This window comes from Hypomesus transpacificus, chromosome 13, assembly GCF_021917145.1.
Source record: "Hypomesus transpacificus isolate Combined female chromosome 13, fHypTra1, whole genome shotgun sequence".
Classification (NCBI taxonomy): Eukaryota; Metazoa; Chordata; class Actinopteri; order Osmeriformes; family Osmeridae; genus Hypomesus; species Hypomesus transpacificus.
This window is the reverse complement of record NC_061072.1, coordinates 9,958,024-9,976,179: the sequence shown is the minus strand read 5'-3', so window position 1 is coordinate 9,976,179 and position 18,156 is coordinate 9,958,024. Positions and strand designations below refer to the sequence as shown.

Here is an 18,156-nt window from a genome sequence, read left to right as displayed (position 1 = left end):
CCTTGAGAGGCAGTAGTAAGGAAATCTTGTTCAGGGATAAAAATCTATCAAATGTATACACATCGCTTTAAAGCAAATTCATTATAAACTGTAACAATCAACAAAACACTGTTTTGACCCGAGGGTTTAACCACCTCACAGCCTACATTCTACTGCACTGTTCTCTTTCCTTCTATCCCTGCCTCTCTTCAAACTCTTGGGCCCAGATCCTTGCTGTCAGTTGGCATCATGGTGCCAGGGTCGGTGAACCGTCTGCAGCCCTGCCAGGGAGACCGCCAGTCCAGCTGTGCCCCCTGTGCCAGCTGCCAGCACTGCCACATCCCCATACAGACCCCAGAGTGTGTATGGTTTACCATGTAGCAACTAATAAGTGGGTATGGTACACATCTGAAGCACAAGCAATTGAGTTCAGCAAAGGTTTGGCCACATCAGTCTTCTGAATGTGGAAGACCGCAGGAAGCAGGAACACGGAGAGAGACACAAAGCCTCCTCGTTTTCCTCTTTGAAATGACCCCCGGCGGGATCTCATCCTATTAAAACCCACTTTCAGTTGAGCACTCACTTCATTAAGACAAATAAAAAGGGCTGGTTCACCCATGGGGGAGACACAGCCAGAGACAAGGAGATTATTAGGCACAGTTTCAATGCTAGAGATTAAATTAAACCAACAGTCATTTGAGAAAAACTTGGCTCGCCCTCCTTTTCCTACTTGGTTGTCATAATGTGAAAGACACAGGAATCTTTGTCTGTGTGTGTACATTTCCTGTATGTGTGTGTTGTAGAGGACTTGGAGTGGCATGCCACGCTATCACTCCCTCACACCCCACATGTGTCCAGGCTGAGTGAGTGTGGTCTTTTGATTCTGTGCACCATAAAGCCCCAGCCTGCTGGCAAAGCTGCCAAGAGCAATTTGTCCTTAAACTGTCCTGTTAGGCCTCCAGCATTACTGTGCCTGTAGGTCTGATGACAATTTTTTCTTTTTTTGGTTCTGTAATATGCTTACCGTTCCATTTGGGATGACTCTCACCCCATTTAAAACTTGTATTTCAACTACTATATACTGCATATTGTAGATCTACATATTATATCTTAAACACTATTCTACTATCTTCTACAGTTGCAGGAACACATACTGTGGACACACACACAAACACACACACTAACAAACAAACCAACACACATACACACACTAAAGATTCTAAAGAGAGATGTAGACTTAAGTCAACAGCTTGCAGCCTCAGGCTCAGGTGTGGAAAAGAGGGAACATGAGGTGTTGATAGAAGCAGCCAGTCACCAGAGATGCAGAAGCAGCCAGTCACTAGAGATGCAGAAGCAGCCAGTCACCAGAGATGCAGAAGCAGCCAGTCACCAGAGATGCAGACATGTATTTCCCAGGACTGCTGGAACCCTTAGGAACTCTGTAGTGTCAGGCTGGTTAACTTGGGGTTGGTTCTCTTCCTACACATGAAGATGTGATGCACCAAGTATGATCTCTAGGATCATACACTTGACCACTTCTTGAAAACAAAAGTACAGAAACAATTGGTGTTTCTGCAAATAATCCTGTTGCTTTTATAACCGAGCTATTACGGAAAACATTATCATAAAAATGTTATCATAAAAATTGTGGTAATGTAACACATACTATCCTACATCATAACTGATGTAAAGCTACCTATCAAATGTCATCATAAATGTCATACAGTTCTAACCCAAAATGTTACAATGTGATTGTGAATGCACAGTAAACAGTTTTTGACACCTTCTTAAAAAATGTTTGCTATTGTGTTGCTATATGTGTTTCAAGTTACTACTGTGTAGTGTCATCAACTGAAACATTGCATCCTGAAACATCATCCTACTAAATTTTGTTATTTGACATTTGATGACTGGTGACTGGCAAAAGATGCCATAACAACTAATGAAATGTGTTTACCGCAAAGTCAGACAGTGTCACAGTGTTCCCCAGAGAACTGAGTGTGAATTATTTCGAGGAGAACAGAGAAAAGTGCATATTGAGCTTCGTCAGTGACATTTGTGTAGGGAACGTTTTGAATATCGCACCAGGGTGAATAAGCCTTTCCTGTGTTCCACAGGCGTCTAAAGTAAGAGAGAAGCAGTGACCTTTCAGACGAGAGAAGGGGACGGTCACAAAGCTAAGCCCTGTAGGGATGCATCTCATATGGAGGACGGCTGGAACTGATGCAAGGTTGAAAAGTAGATTCAAGAAGAAAAAAAAAATATTCAGAAAGGGCAGGGGAAAATTTGAATTCTTAGTTTTAGCAATGTTCTTGGTAGTGTGAGAAATGACTGGCAAGGTGCACATACAGTATACAAAATTTAAATACATTATTGTATATATAGGTTAAAAGCGTGGAGGCACACACACAGTGCACAAAGATTTAATTGGTTTAAGAAATCAGGGGAACTGTAACGCCTCTGACAAAGCAAAGCCCAAAGCACAGTCTAAAAATAACCTCCCCAGATACAGCATGTAAAACGTTTCCCTAAAACAACCTCTCCATCCTCCTCTTACCCCCAAAGGAGGCAAAGTAATTATGATCCAGTACCTGATCAATGGATGCATCATTATGACAAAATGGTTATGACAAAATACAAGGAGGGGTGTAGCTCTTCAAGGACATTGTTTCAGATCATCTCCTTCAGCTAGTATAACTCTAAGATGCTGAAGCAAGTTTGTGTGAAGACTCAATAGATACAAAATGTGTGATGATTTTCTGCTTGCTGATTGGTGGGAAGAGTTGGTGAGTCTAGGTGAGAAGGGCAGTAAAAATGGAAGTTGATAAACGACTCATCAGAGAAACAGGTGTGGGCATTTTGGAAACAGAGGGGTAATTCATGGGCCATATCCTCCAGTCATTTGTGTGGCTGTCTTTAGTCACAAAATATGCTTTTCGGTTGCTAAATTGTACAGAGTTAAAATGTGCCCATTCACACTGAACATAATTTCTCCAGCCTGAATTTAACAGTAAACATGTACTATAAGCAATTCATGCACCTCACAAAAAAAACCCGATTGTCGTGAGGTCACTGAGGTCATGAAAATCCTACAACTAGGGCATATCTAGAGATCTGACAGACCAACCTGTGTGTGCGTTCAGGGCAGTAGCCTTGTTGTGTTGCCGGAGCCTCCTCTGGTGGGTCTTGCCGTTGTAGTGGATCTGGGCCTGGGCTGCAGAGTTGAGCTGGATGTTACACACCTTGCACAGCGTCACACTGCTCTGACGCCGCTCACGCTTAGGCCGTCTCTCCAAAGACAGAGTCCTCTCCCCTTCATCCTCCTCCTCCTCCTCTTCATCAGCCCACGGAGACAGGCTGTTCTCCAGCAGACCGGGGGTCTTGGGGTGTTTCATACCTGAAAGACAGGGAATCAAAAAAAAATATCTAAGGCCCATGTAAAATAATGATGAGAGAATGACTAAGCTAAACATTTAGCGAAAAGCTCAGTTCCCAGGAGCTTTTTTTTCAAGCTTCCACTAGGGGGCGATCATGTACGATTAACTTTTAAGAATGGTGAACAACCTCTTACCCTCATATCTCTGGCTCTTAACATGACAATCAGACAGGCTATCCATCCTGCCACTACACAACATTGACCTATTTGTAACACAAATACCAAGGGTACATAAGCTTAGGTCATTAGGATCTCCATGGGGAATGCAAAGCATTTAATTGAATTTTTCAATTGAAACCAGACTGGAAACAGCCCCAAAGCTTCTCAAACACATTCAAAACCAAATCCTATAGGCCTATTATTACATACTATCTTGAATACAAGTTGGAAAATTGGTGTGTGATATGGAGACACAAGGATGAGTATTTCAGGAATAAATTGCTTTTAAAAGCACTAAGCCTAATACCTATAATAAACTCTGATTATATGACTGACAGCATAAATCACACTCCACAAAATAAGAAGTCTTTTGGAAATGTCAGCTTGTCAGCTAAGTATACTTGAATCTTCTGCATTGTGCTTATGCTAATGACATTATAATGATCCTGTTTGAATAAGTTCTAATCTATGCCCTGCTGCAATCATGGACCATTTAAATTCAATCATTGTAACTGTTTCAGAATTGATCAAACAGCCTCAAAATACAGCTAACCAATAAGATGTGTGTGTGCGTATTACAGTGTATCTGTCTTGATCTTGGTTCTCCAGAGCCACCAGTTATTCAGTAATTTACTCCAACTAATTTGCCTTCCAGGTATTCCAAGGCTTCAAAATCCATTTTCTCAGCCAACACAATGGAGCCTTATTGGCGAATATCTAGCTGCCATCTGACTGGCCATTTTGCAACCAGCCGCCTACATGGAAGCAAGTGGACAACACTTCACAGCGACCAGCACAATTAGTCATCATTGTGTGATTAGTTGAAATGAACACAGGGGGGTCTTTGAGGACCAGCTTTGCACAGCCAACACAGAGGATGCCACATTAGCAAACAGGTTTTAAAAGGTTGACCAGGAACAGCTGGAGCCATTTGGGTTGTGGTTTGGCAGAGTTCCCCTGACAATTAGTGTGGTCTCTGGCACCTGTGTGGAGACAGGAAGGGTAGTGCTTGGCCTAAATGCAGTGGGACCAGGGACTGGCACAGGAAAGATACACCACCTGGAGCATGCTAGAGACCTCCTACCCCCCCGCCCGCCTCTCTGGCATACACACACATTTCATTGAATGTAGAAGTGGGCATACTTAGCACACATACAAATCACTTTTTTCCCTTTAGGCTACCTTTGAATGGTTGGTATTCATTGTGATTCACCCTGTTGATTGAGGCCAAGTAAGGTTGTACAGTCAGTCACACTAAGGTAGGTGCACAGAGCCAAACCATACACATAACCTTAAGTGGCATTATAATTAAAAGGAAGATCAAGTGAACAATGAATTGGATGCTTCTTTGGTGCCAGATGTTCACAAGTATTCCCCCAGACCAACACTGTACAAAGCCAGAATTTCAATACACACACCGCACCTACCAAAATAGCAGGGCAGTCTAGGGTCTGATACTGTCAAAGTCTTGTTTCTCTACGATACATCCACCCCAGCAGGCTAGCATGACATATCTGCCCTCCTGTAAATACCAACACTCATCGGCCTGTCCTGGCTGGGGACAGAGAATAACCATGATGTGTCTAAGACAGGCACATAAAAAGCAGGTTGTAAAGGATGGTTTATGTCAGAGCTCTCTCCCTCTGCGTTTCGGCCTCCTCGTAAAAGAAGGTGACAGAATGCTGTTCTCAGATCAGTTGACATGGATGAAGGGAGCTGAGGAGGAGGAGCAGGAGAGTGTGTGTGGCTGGGAAAGAGGCTGAGATTATCTGCGGGTGAGAGCCTTCACATTCATACCGAGAACTAGGCTTTTACCTGATGTCGTTAACCTGCATCAGACCTCAAACGTGGATTGCTAGTGTTGCTGCCATTCGTATCTCCTGTAAGGCGCCCTTGGTACACAGAAGTTCGAACTGGGAGAAGCTCGTTCTGACCGTGGCAATCCTCGGTTTTCTCATGGGTTGGAAATCAAACATCCAGACTTGACCCTGATTCCTCGGTCAAGACGTATTGCACTCAAAAGACTTGTGTGTTGAAGGCTTTAAATCTCATCAGTTAGTACGTGAAACTGAGACTCAATGTTAACTGACCCTACACGCCCTGCTCTGACCAACCACAGTAGGCCAAGCCGTATCAAACTACAGTCATCTGTTACTGCTTCAAACAGCTGCTTGTAGCCCTGTCCACCAAACGGGACCTGTTTATAATGCTAGAAAAATACATTAAAAAGATCTGAGGATTATTACCCCCAGTCCTTCATGTACCCCACTCGTACATGTGCCCTGCCCCTGACAACTGTATCAAAATACAGTCATCTTTTACAACTTCCAACAGCTGCCCGCCTCTGCCTTGTCATCGCTACGAATCAGCCTCTTCCGCTCCTCAAAGGGCATTATGGGTGATAAGCGGCGAGCAGCGGATGGCGGGCTATAGTGAGGAGGCTGACGGGGCTGGATCAGGAGGGAGCTGACGGGCAGTTTTGAAACTGGCACCTTCTTCTGCCCACTGCCAAGGGAAATTTACAGGCTTGCTTTCTCTCCACCTGCTCTCTCCATCTGTTTAATGGGCTGACTGGGTCTGTGACGGCTCCGCATGAGGGCTAACATGGTTTGACTAATGAGGGACTGTGGAGAGCATGGCGGAGTGTAAAGAGTTACACTCTAATCCTGTGCTGAGGATTGACATTCCTGTACCTGTACCTATAGCTAATCAAAGCTTAGATGTGTAGGCCTAGTAAATGAAGCCTGTGTAAAGTGTTTTTCTGAGAACCGGATGTACAGTGACACTAACACTGAAGCAGTACACTTGTGTCATTACGTAGCCTCTCAAAGACACTTCAAGAGATCCATCAAAACATCCCCCCAAAAGGTATTTCAGTATTATTACAGTAAAGTTTCCTCCAATTTGACAAACCAAAAAAATAAGTCCAGAGCAAACCCCTCCTGTGTGCGTCCTCATGGTAACACTGGTGAGAAGGGACACATTGGCGTGAGTCTGTGTGTGTTGGCAGGTATACGTACTCTCCAATATCAATCACCAGAGGCAAGCTAACCCTAAGACCACAGAGATACATGAGGGAGCCATGTGTCGGCAGCATAACAGCGAGCCTCTGACTTACGGATGGAGACACCGGGACAGTTTTGGAAGGGCTCATCCAATTTGCTTGCTGTCATTAGGAGCTTTAATATGCACTGCTCTGCTTTGGTGGTAGGTCATAAAAGGAGGGGAAAGAGAGGTGAAAGAAACAAGAGACAGAGACAAGGAGAGAGAAAAAAGATAGATAGAAAAAGAAAGCCTGTCACGTTAAATAAGATCATTAAAATCTGATTACTGATCTATCCGATCTATATTTGTTGTTGGCTCAAACCTTTCCCACATTCTAAGATATATTTTTGAACATGACATAGAGGTAGCCTTATGATGTAATGACACTCATCCCCCCCAGTCAGAGCCAAGACAGAACAAGGAGACACTCTGGAAAGGGCTGCAGGATGAGTCAGGGCTGGAAAGCCATATTCAGCACCTCTTAGACAATGCACACACAGTCATGCACGCACACACACACATACACACACACAGACACAAAAACACACCAACACAGAAAACTACAAAACAGTGATTCATTAAACACCCTGATTCATTCTGTTTTGTTGTCAACCCAGTGTGGGGGTAAAGCTCTTCCCTTTCTGTGTTCACAGACTCAGTTTGGGCTGTGAAGCAGAGAGAGCGTGAATTGGTGCGCGTGTGACTCAGATATGCAAATCGTTCAGAGAACAGTGTGTTTGGGTCTGTTTAGGAATACATACGTGTTCTGTAAACGAACGCCAGCACATGTTGTTGCTAGTTACAGCAAGGAACATCACACTAACAAGTAGCCTACCAGCTTAGTATTGCCTCCATTTTGGCAAAAATCCAAACAAATGTCTGCAGTGGTTTGGCATCCTTCACTGACACCCCACAACAACAGGGAGATAACCGACACATAGATACACACACACACATACACACACACAAGCTTTGGCATCCGTGACACTAATACTCTACACAGCAGGGAGATTAAAGACAGTGTTCAACAGCAGAGCAAAGAAGCAGCAGGTTTCTCACATGCCATCTTTTTAATTAGAGTACTCATGTCTACATACACACATTACCCATAGCAACACACCGGCAAACAATCCCTTAACCTCACAAACACACGCACCCTCTACACCCAAGTACTATCCACTCGAAAGTCCTTTGTCTTTGCCATGGTCAACATGACAAGCTGGTGAGATAGATAGGATCTATAAGCAAGCAATCTGTTTCACGCGTCCTCTCTGGGATTGCAGTCCCAGGCTATACTTAGACAAAGAGCAGACCTCCACTGCTATCTATGACCTACTGCAGGCGAGTCAGAGGAGAATGGCTTCTCTTTTAGGATACAAGTCAAATTTATATAGCTTTTTCCACTGGTGACTTTATGTCACCAGTTTATGTTGAGCACTGTTTGAATAAATATTACGGCGTTGGCATTGTGTATCGTACTACAATAACAAAAGGTTTAGTGGCTCACTAGACCAACAGCAGAACTTTCACTCAGCACCACCCCCAACACACCCAACTTCAAATAATAATAATTCCACAAGAGTTTGAAAATGGACACTGGTCCACAATGGTCACTCTCAAACGCACACAAAGAAAAAAACGTTTGTCCTACTGTTTGAGTTCTTGGCTATGAGTTCCATCTCTCTAACCACAGCCATGAAAATGAGGCCCTGTCTGAGCCTCAAGGGCCTCCATAGTTGTGGAGTGATTAATGGGGTGTGGGCAGCAGTTGCTGTTTTGCTCCGCAGGCCTACACGTTCCTTCACACCCTAACCCATGTCAGTCAGGGCCCCTCCATTCATCAGGCCAAGCCCTCAGCCCCTCCAACCCAGAGGCAGAAGCAGCATCCAACATAGCCACCAAGACACAACAGATGCCACCCACAGGACCTGTGACCTCAGCAATGTGTCCTCTGAGACGTATTTGTCCCTACACCTCCACCAGTGTTAACTTGTTGTTATCTTTGGACGTCTCATAAAAAGTATCTCATGTTGGTCCTCTGGCTACGAAAGTGGTATTAGGATTGTAAACGTTATTGAAATACTGTGTACCGATGCAACATGTCAAAAAATGGACGTGATAATGGTTTAATTTTTTAAAGAGGGAAAGTACAGACCTACCGTACAGTCTGTGATGTACCCTGTGAAGGAGAGCACAGACCCTGCACAGATGGTTGTCATGCCAAAGCAGTTTTACTGCTCTATATAACCACATCCAGGCACAATAACTAGAAATGCAATCTCCTCTACCCAGCCTCATTTTCATATTGGCTTTGTGGCCATTCAGACACAGGCTGTGCTACTTCTCATGAGGATTGAAGTAAACTCACGCTAGGTGTTTGTCTTCTAGTGGCATTTGCTTCTGACATTCTCTGTGAACGATAAAACACTGCATGTCTGAAGGGCCAATGTGGAAGAAAGGGGAAAATAAAAAAAGATGGCCGATGTTAGAGGTAAGGGAGTGAAGGAGAATTAGGGTGAATTTGACTGGGTTCACCATAGGCATTGAATCCTTGATGGCAGATCAATGCAACCTTTCCATTGGAATAGACCATCAAAGCCCCACCACATAGAACGTAAGCAATTTGTTTTTATCATAGTGATTTCAAATCACTGCAGAAAAGTTGTACAATGATTCTCTATATTACCATCTGTGGTGAAAACAAAAAATGCGAAGAAAACAAAAGTGTAACCACATTTATCACATTTTGTGTGACTGTAACAGTCTGTATCTCAAAATTGAAAGTATGTTTCAGCCATACCATGACACTTATTAAACCTACAAATAGAAGGAAAGGGTATTTCCAATGAAGACATTTTTCATACTGGTCAGGAAAACATTTCCGATTCGTTTCTGTACATTATTCTGTGGTGTGACATGGTTGTGTGTTAGCCAGTGGGACAAAGATCAAAATAATAAATAATAAAACCCACACATGTAGACAGGCAGCTTACTGTATAAAATGATAGAAGTTAAGAGTGTTATACAGTTGGAGTTTGTGCTAAGGAGGTGACAAGACTTTAAGAACACCAAGCGAGCATCTAAATAATTGCCAAAGCACTTGGAAAACATACAGCCTAGGAAAGAACACTAGATCAAATCAAGGACAAGAGCTAGGACAAATAGCTGAATGGAAAAGCACTACACAGGAAGAGGCGGAGAGAGAAGGACCAGTGGACTGAGAGACAGATGAGAAAGGGAAAATGTATCAGAGTGATGTTTGGGAGAAATGGAGGACAGAAGGATGCAGGGGGGGAGGGGCTTGAAAACACACAACAAGGAGAAAACACTAACAGCATTTCCACAAGTCCAGGCAGGTGACAATGTTCAAGCTCAGGCTCAAACGAATAAGACTGGGAAGAGAAACTGACAAGAGACTGAGCGGATTCAGAGGAACAAAAAGACAGGGATATTAAGAAAATATGAGGAACAGAGAAGAGGAACAACCAGTCAAATGGAAATGCAGACAGGGAGAACAGGCCGGGAGACAGAATAGGGTTACAGAAATTAGGTAGAAGAGTAGGAAGTAGCAGGGGTGAGAGGAACGGGATCAGTGCCCACACTCAAACACGGGCAGGACAGATTGGGGGTATCTGTCTTCTGCCATCTGAGAGAGTACTGGCCTTAGCACTGGGACTAACTCAACATTCCCACATTACCTGTCCGCAATGATGATAAAAATGTGTACAAAGATGCTGTCATTAAACATTCAATCAGTCAGCCTGATTACTAACAAGTCCATAAAGTGTCTTTATCCAACACCAGACACCTGAGCTGAAAAAGCCTCAGATGAGATATAGGATAACAACATGGTCTACGATAATGCAAATTGTCATCTGACACCAAACTAACAGCGAAAAATCCTTGTTTCACCTGCATTCGTCATTACTGTTAGCTCGACCTCAAACACCCGGACATTTTCAATTTCATTGAAGCCTCTACACATGGCACACAGCAGTGGTAGTTCTCTTTCTCTTATGAAACCCTGCCAGTCTAATCTAATGATTCATACAAAATGTAGGCCATTTGATGATCATATGCAGGATAGGATGCTGGTTTGAATGGGAAAGATAAGGGGTACTGCAGTAGTGGGCTGTGAAAGGGATTCTTTTTTTTATGCCTCATCCCACATAAATAGTTTGAGCATTATAATCCTCCTCCTCCTCTGGGGAGCCCAAGAGCCTTCATCCTAAAATCAACTACAGAACAAGAGACAGGCTTTTTCTGAGGCACCGTAAGTAAGTAAGTAAGACTTTATTTATATAGCACATTTCATACAGTAATTGCAGCTCAAGGTGCTTTACATAAAATCAACAAAAACAATAATAATCACAATAGTTCACAATATATTGAAAAATGTAAAAAATGACATTCAGATTGCCCTAAATTGTGTTGAAACATTATAATATAGAATATAAACTGATACAAAAATCATTATTAGACTATTTGCAGTGTACACAGGTGTTTTCCTTGACACTTTGTTGACTTTTACTCCTGCAAGATGCCTTTTGGGAAACATAAATCATTTATGATCTAAGAATGGATCAAAATTAATCTTGCTGGTTTGTCACTGACATTTGAAATGAACTGTTAAGGGGGATGGGTGTTTGTAAGAGTGTTCCTCCTCAATGTTTTTTTCTTTCCAAACAGCACTTCCATTAGCCAGAGGCTTTAGAGGATTCAGTGTAAGCTTTCCCAGACATGTTCACTTTTAGACCCTCAAATAATAGAGTGTAACACTAACATCACACTCAACCAAGGTCTCGTTGTGATGTTGGTGTGCATTCCACATTCTTTCACACCAAATCCTATGCCGTATTTCAAGTCTGCATCCCATTAGATCAGTGCCAGAGCAGTGCAGACCAGGCTGGGCCACCCGTCCAACTCCTTGCTGTCTGCCAAAACAGACAGACCAGCATTTGCCCTTGAATGATACTGATTAAGTGATCTAAGTGTTTGGATGTCAATAGTGAGTTGCACGAATAACATCTTAATCCAAGTGTCATGTACAGAACTCCCTCCTCTCATGTCAACACACACACAACTGACTACAAATGCAACATGCAGACCAGCAGTGGAATACAGCTACAACAGACATATAAGCCTTGAGACCAGCTGAAGCGCTAATATTTTAACAAGCCTCTAGTAGATTGCTCAGACCTTAGGATTTTACTTAACACAAAAACTATGCCTGTTGTCTAAATCCCCTGGTCTTAGGGAAAGGGTATGCATACCAGGGGTGGAGGGTGACACAGGCGAGCCGTAGAGAGAAGGATGACTAAGAGGATGACAACAGTTAGGTGTCATTTATATGGTTTTCCATCCCATTTAAACTCCCTAGAGTTCTAATCCCCCTTGATTAACATGGCTGTCAGTGTAGGCACAACTGCTCAGCACTGTGGACTTTCAGTCTGGACTGGGCCCAGGAAACAGGGCTTTTGTCAAGGTTTCTGACTATACTACAGCCGCATCATAGTTATACATTTACATTTAAAATCAGAAAATCTGCTAATTACTCTGCTTTATCACAACTTATCACAATGCCCTTTGGCACATAAACTGGCATTGTAAATACCCCATAACTGGCAGTTAAATTTAAAAAAAAATTCAGACACACATCCCTTTAATTAACATATTTAGCATTCAGGCCGGCTATATATATAGGCTACCATGTTTCACAATGCTCATAATTGATTTTGTGTAGGCATACCTGTTAAAGTAATGCACCATGGTACCTTTTTTACCTTATGCCATTTCCACATCATGTCTGGATCAGTGCAGATCTATCCAACCTTGACTTAGCTATGACAACATCTCTCCTCTGCTCACCCAATTATTCCCAATAACAGTAATTATCAGTGATGACTCATCTGGAAACCTAACCAGAAAAAGTAATTGCATTTCAGTTATCTGAATTCCCTGTTGAAAACACCTGTCACTCCAATCGGTTGAATTTCCAGCTACATTAAGTGTGGTAAGTCTTGCAGAAGCACTGCCTAATCTTGCCAAGGTGGTTAAAAAGTATGGGTGGGGGAAAAAATTGATTCACATTTGAATCGCAATTAAGTCTTCTAGCGATTCACTTAAAAAAAAATAATAATAATAATGTTATTTTCTTTTCTTTAAATTATTATTATTTTTTTTTAATTAAAATCACAAAAAATCATGAGTAGATTTTTTATCGATTCGTGACCCCAATAATTGATTTGAATGGAATCGTGAGGTACCAAAAGATTCCCACCCTTTTTAAAAAGATGAAGGGGGAGGAAGACTCGGGTAAATCCTTGTTTGTTTAGTAGCTTTACAGTACATGGACAATGTCATATATGACGCAAAAGGGTCTAGAAAACTCAAAATACAACAGGAAAGTCCGAAAAGTTGAACTTCCCAGGGCTTTAAAAACAAATATGACGTGGAACCCTAAAGTGTCTGATAGCACTGAGGTGCAGTATGTCCCACAGCTAATTAGCCACACACACACACGCACACACACACACACAGATGTATTCAAAACGGTGACTTTTACAAAGTGTGTTGCTAAAAGTGTGAAAATGCCCTGAAAAATAGGACAAGGTGAAAGCAGGCAAAGTCTATTTTTGGCATTGACAATGATATTCTTCCAGCCAACTTTCACTCCTCTCCCCTACCTGTAACACTAGACAGACAAATGACCTAGGTGAATGGTCATTCCAAATATAGCCTCGCTACAGCATCCTGCATTCAGTTGACAAAGACACAATTCATGTTCTGAAAGTTTTGAGGGAAGTCTAAAACGCATGTCTAAGAAGAATAACAAACACAGGAACGTGCACACGTACACTTGGCTGTTCATCTCTTTCCCCCATTAGAGATATGACGCTTGTTCCTCTACTGCCCATACCTGAAAGCAGCACCATGCGTGGGATGCAGTCCTTGACAGAATGAGACTGATGAGTGAGTGGGCAGTGGAGTCTATCCCTCCACAACTGTCTTTTATTATTGAACCACAATCACAAGAACTAAAGGCACTGCATTAGCAGTGCCATGCTAATGACTGTCAATCAAGTGTAATTTTCTCTGATTGCAGAGTTCTTGTGAACGTCAATGCCAAAGATATTACAATTACAAAAATAAAATGACTACAGTGTAGCAAACGGATTGATACATAAAATAAGCACAATTATTAGCCCCAGGACAGATTCAGGAGCAAATCAAAATTGGTTGAGAAAGTCGAGTAGCCGAGCAGGACCCAAATTAAATAAAAACATAAATAGTCTTTTGTTACATGAACCAAAAACTTTTCTGGAACCACAGCTGCTTGATTTTACATTGAGTTTTACTGAGGGCTGCCATATCACATTTCAAAACAGGGTGCAATGGGAAGAAAGCTGATGCAATGAGGAGTTTAAAAGAAGAATAATAATAAAATAATTTGAATGGAAGAGGAAGTACCCTCCAACGATGTCCAAAGGTACTGTTCAAATGACTGCTAGTGACAATAGATACACTCAGATGAAGAACTTCAACAAAACCGTCTTGTTTCATAAGACAACTTGTGTCGTGCTGTGGCCTTGATGCTTAGCTTTGGCTGTGTGCTGTTTTCACCTACTGTGAACCATCCATTATTGTCCTCTGACAATGATCTACCCTAGACTCTAGACTGCACAAATGCATTCATGGCGGTTGACTCAGCTGGGGATACAGTTTTACATCCTCCCCTCTGGACAAAATGACACGGTAAGAGTAGGCGAGAGATTGGGAAAGAGGGAGAAAAACATCTCTTTGGACCTGAGACACAGTCTGCCAACCGCCCCCTCCTGTCCTCATTCAGGTTTGCTGCTGAGGCTGGTATAGACTTATTTTTCTGTTGGAGAAGAGGATGTAGTATATACAGTATGAGGAAGAGGAGTGATTGTGAGGTCAAAGAGGGTTTTGTCACTCAAGCTGTATGGGTTTAATGAGGGACATACGGTTTGAAATATAATTTAGTTTGGGTATATAAATTGAAATTGTGAGTAAATCTGTAATAAACAAGTGCAAATTCGCAATAGCTATGACCACGTATGCAATTTTGGTGGACCGACTGACCAACCGATCAACCAGATCACAGCTACAAAGCCTATAAGTTAGCAATTTCCACTTAACAAACCCCTACATTTCTAGCCAGCCATTACATACTGCTGCAAAGGACATTCCTCCTGGGGGTAGGTCAAAGTCGCACCCCTCGATTGCAGACACATCTGCCTGCTGTGTTGAACCTATGCCCAGCCCACCATACACCCCTAGGGGATGTGTAAGTAATGAACCATATCACACCCTCCCACTGCCAGCATCTCCCTCAAGGTTTATCCTTTTACAGCGACATGAGCGCAGAACAGACTTCCAACCAGCTCCATAGATTTTTAGGTCCCAGTAAAGCTAACTGTTTTTTAATTCAGTTCACAGTCCATTGAATCTGTAATTTAGCAATATAAAGAGTTTTGCTGCACTAAACTTAAGCACGCCACATTATCCTGCTTGGTAGAGTTAAATCTAGTTTAAAGTTTTTACTTCTCAATCTCTAATGGCCTATTTGAGAGTTGACTTTAGAGAATGTTGCTAAGATCACAGAATACAGAGCCTCTGTGTACCATATTTACACACTGAGAGGCTCATGTCGACTTGGGAAAAGCCAGGAAGGTTTAAGGCCTGTGTGTGTGTGTGTGTGTGTGTGTGGGGAGAGGGGGGGGGGGGGGGGGGGGGGGGGGGGGGGGGGGGGGGGGGTTTGATCAAGTATTTTGATGGGACGCGACAGTCCATGAACATATTTAACACCACAGGGAATTTTAACTAAATGTATCAATCTGCTTCCATTAAAAACCGTTTGTCACTAGTGGACAGGACAATGTTTACGTGTTGCTTGGCAACAGTCCAATCCAAGTCCAGTGGCAGCATTATTTTGTGTTAGCAGAGCCAAATAAATGATTGAATAAACAAACAAATTATAATCTGATGTCACTTTGTTAACTAATGGAGCTTGTAGAATTGTTTTATGAAATCAATATCATACTCAAGGTTGTGTATAATTGCTGAATATCAGCATGGTTGTAGGTTGTAGGTCATACTCACAGCCCTGCTAATATATTCAGCAATAACGTACTCCTTCTCATGTAATATTGCTTAAATGTCAAATAGATTAAATTATGTTGATCCTATAGTCTTATCTTGACATCTTAAGTGAAACACTGCCTTTGAACAGAAATAGTTTGCGGATGGTGGGTCTCTAGACTATATCAAATACAAAAGACAACCTGAAGGATTTACTGTAGACTACATAACAGCAGAGGTGCAATTGATGAAGCAAAGATGGGGTAAATGGTGTGTTACTCTTCTGTTACTCTTTGGAGAGCGCTTTACAGCTCGGCATCGACTGACTCGTTCAATTATTTTACTCGACTATTGATCCTTTTAAAGCAATTTTCACATTTCAACAGCGTCCCAAAAGATTATATTTCTATCCTAAGCTCCATATACTGTTTCTTTCAGAAACTTTACAGAGAGATGATGGAAACTGCATTCTCTTCCCTCCAGTTCCACCAGGCAAAGGTCCTAGGAAACTCTGAAGAGAGGATTAAACTGGGACTATGTGGTGAGAGACCAGCATCTGACTCCTAATCACAGCCAAAATGACTCTTTGCTCCATCCCTTCAAGGATGGAAGACTATTTGACAGTGATGGAACAGAGATGGGGTGATAGAGTGATTTGTGGAAAAGCAATCTGTTCAGGAGTCTTTTATAACAATCAGGTGATTGCGAAGTGATGAGAATACCCTTTAAGTAGCCCGAACAAATTTTTGTCTGCAAGGGCAAAACATGACAGATTATGGTTGTAGGTTCCCAAATGTCATTGGACAGGTGGTGACCCCATCATTGCCTGCCCCCAGTCCCCTTAACATATTCCACTATGATGCTGTGCCCCCCAGTGACTTAACTAGGAAACGTAATGCATGATGGGCTAACTGGAGCACATGAAAAGCAGACACCTTTCCTGTACAAAGTTTGTTAGTAGAAAGGGGTTAGTAGCAAGCGAACTGTTACAGAAAACCACATTTTCAGACAAAACATTAAAAAACAAAAAATGTAATTAAAGAAGTAGAAGAAATACATTAAATTACAATTTTTCAATATGCCAAGTATGACACATAAAAGATAAAAACCCTATGTTTGAAAATAAAAATATTGTTTGTTTTTTTAAATGATAGGAAATGAGCTTGGATGGTTGAGGATGTCCTTTAGGGAGTCAGGGAGACTTTATCAGCTGCACTATGAGTCCTATGGCAGAGAAGGTTTGAGCCCACGCTGCTCTCTCTCCAATCTTGTTCCACATGATTATTCTCAATTTCACAGCTGACGGTTTTCACTGAGACAGACGACAGCGATGAAATGCTGTGGCATTGAGCTCGTCCAGAGCTGAGAGTGCATGCTCTGTCTGAGGTGAAAGAGAGGGGAGGGGACCGAGAGAGTGCATTCACTTGGAACCTCCTGGCTCATACCCATGAGAAAAGAGTGTTATCTGCAGCGAGCGTGTTAGATGAGGGAGCTGGAGGAGGAATGCTGAGGAGGAGCGAGAAAAACACAGGGACACAGAGGACAGGTAGCAAAAAGAGTTAGTATACCTATCCAGCCATCCCATCAGATAAAGGGTGGCGATGTATAAACGACTACTGCCCCAGTCTTTGTCTTCGTAGGGTCATAGCCACACGGCTAAGATAGATGATCGCTGGCTAGATGATGAGCTGCCTTCTCACCTACGAAGCACAGTGGACAGCAGCACACGCTGACACAGAGTGACCACACTATCTTGCGGAATCATGGTGAAAACAGCTGTGTTGACCAAGTGAGTGGGCAGTGGGAAGAACAGGGGGCTTTATTGAAGACAGCAAAATTCATTTTCTATTCTGAGAATAATGGCATGGACATGCCGTTGAAATGGGCCAGCTGTCCACACATTACGGATCATTTGATGCCATTTACATTTGAAGGCGGTGCAGTGCACAGCCTTAAGAAGCAGAGGTCGTCTGTAGGGGACAGATAAGATGACGATCCTGCTTTCTCTCGGTAGATGACTGGAGATGCCCTGCCCACTCAGCTTGAGTGGACGTGGAGCAATCCATGGCAGCACTCACAGAAAGGACAACGGATGAGAAACATGTCTTTAAATGAGAAGTCAAAAGATAGACTAGAGATGCTACTGTATTCGTGAGAGATATGTTGTGCCTGTGTGTCACAGTTGGACTCCCCATGAACTGTTGACCATTTGTAGACTGCTGCCCAGGACTTCAATCTCCTGGTGGCTTCAGGAAGTCTAGTTGTCAATGAAAATGTTTTGGGATCATTCGGTCGTGTGTCATTATCAGCGCACCATGACATGATGCATTGAAGCAGTTAAAGGATCTCAATGAGCGGTTACTGTTTCTGTAAAGCTCCCACTACCAAAAGTGAAGGGCAATGTTTGTACAAGGTTATAGAAAACTCTCAAA

The 18,156-nt window shown here is 42.6% G+C and overlaps 1 protein-coding gene across 1 annotated transcript in view; it reads right to left on the bottom strand.

Moving 5' to 3' along the window:
• The window catches only part of LOC124475618 (zinc finger protein 385C-like), a 38,863-nt gene that overhangs the window by 19,640 nt on the left and 1,067 nt on the right, over positions 1-18,156 (bottom strand). Inside the window, exon 2 of the mRNA XM_047032378.1 lies at positions 3,107-3,376. Within this exon, the coding sequence (XP_046888334.1) occupies positions 3,107-3,376 (270 nt within the window). The remainder of the gene's footprint in view (positions 1-3,106; positions 3,377-18,156) is intronic.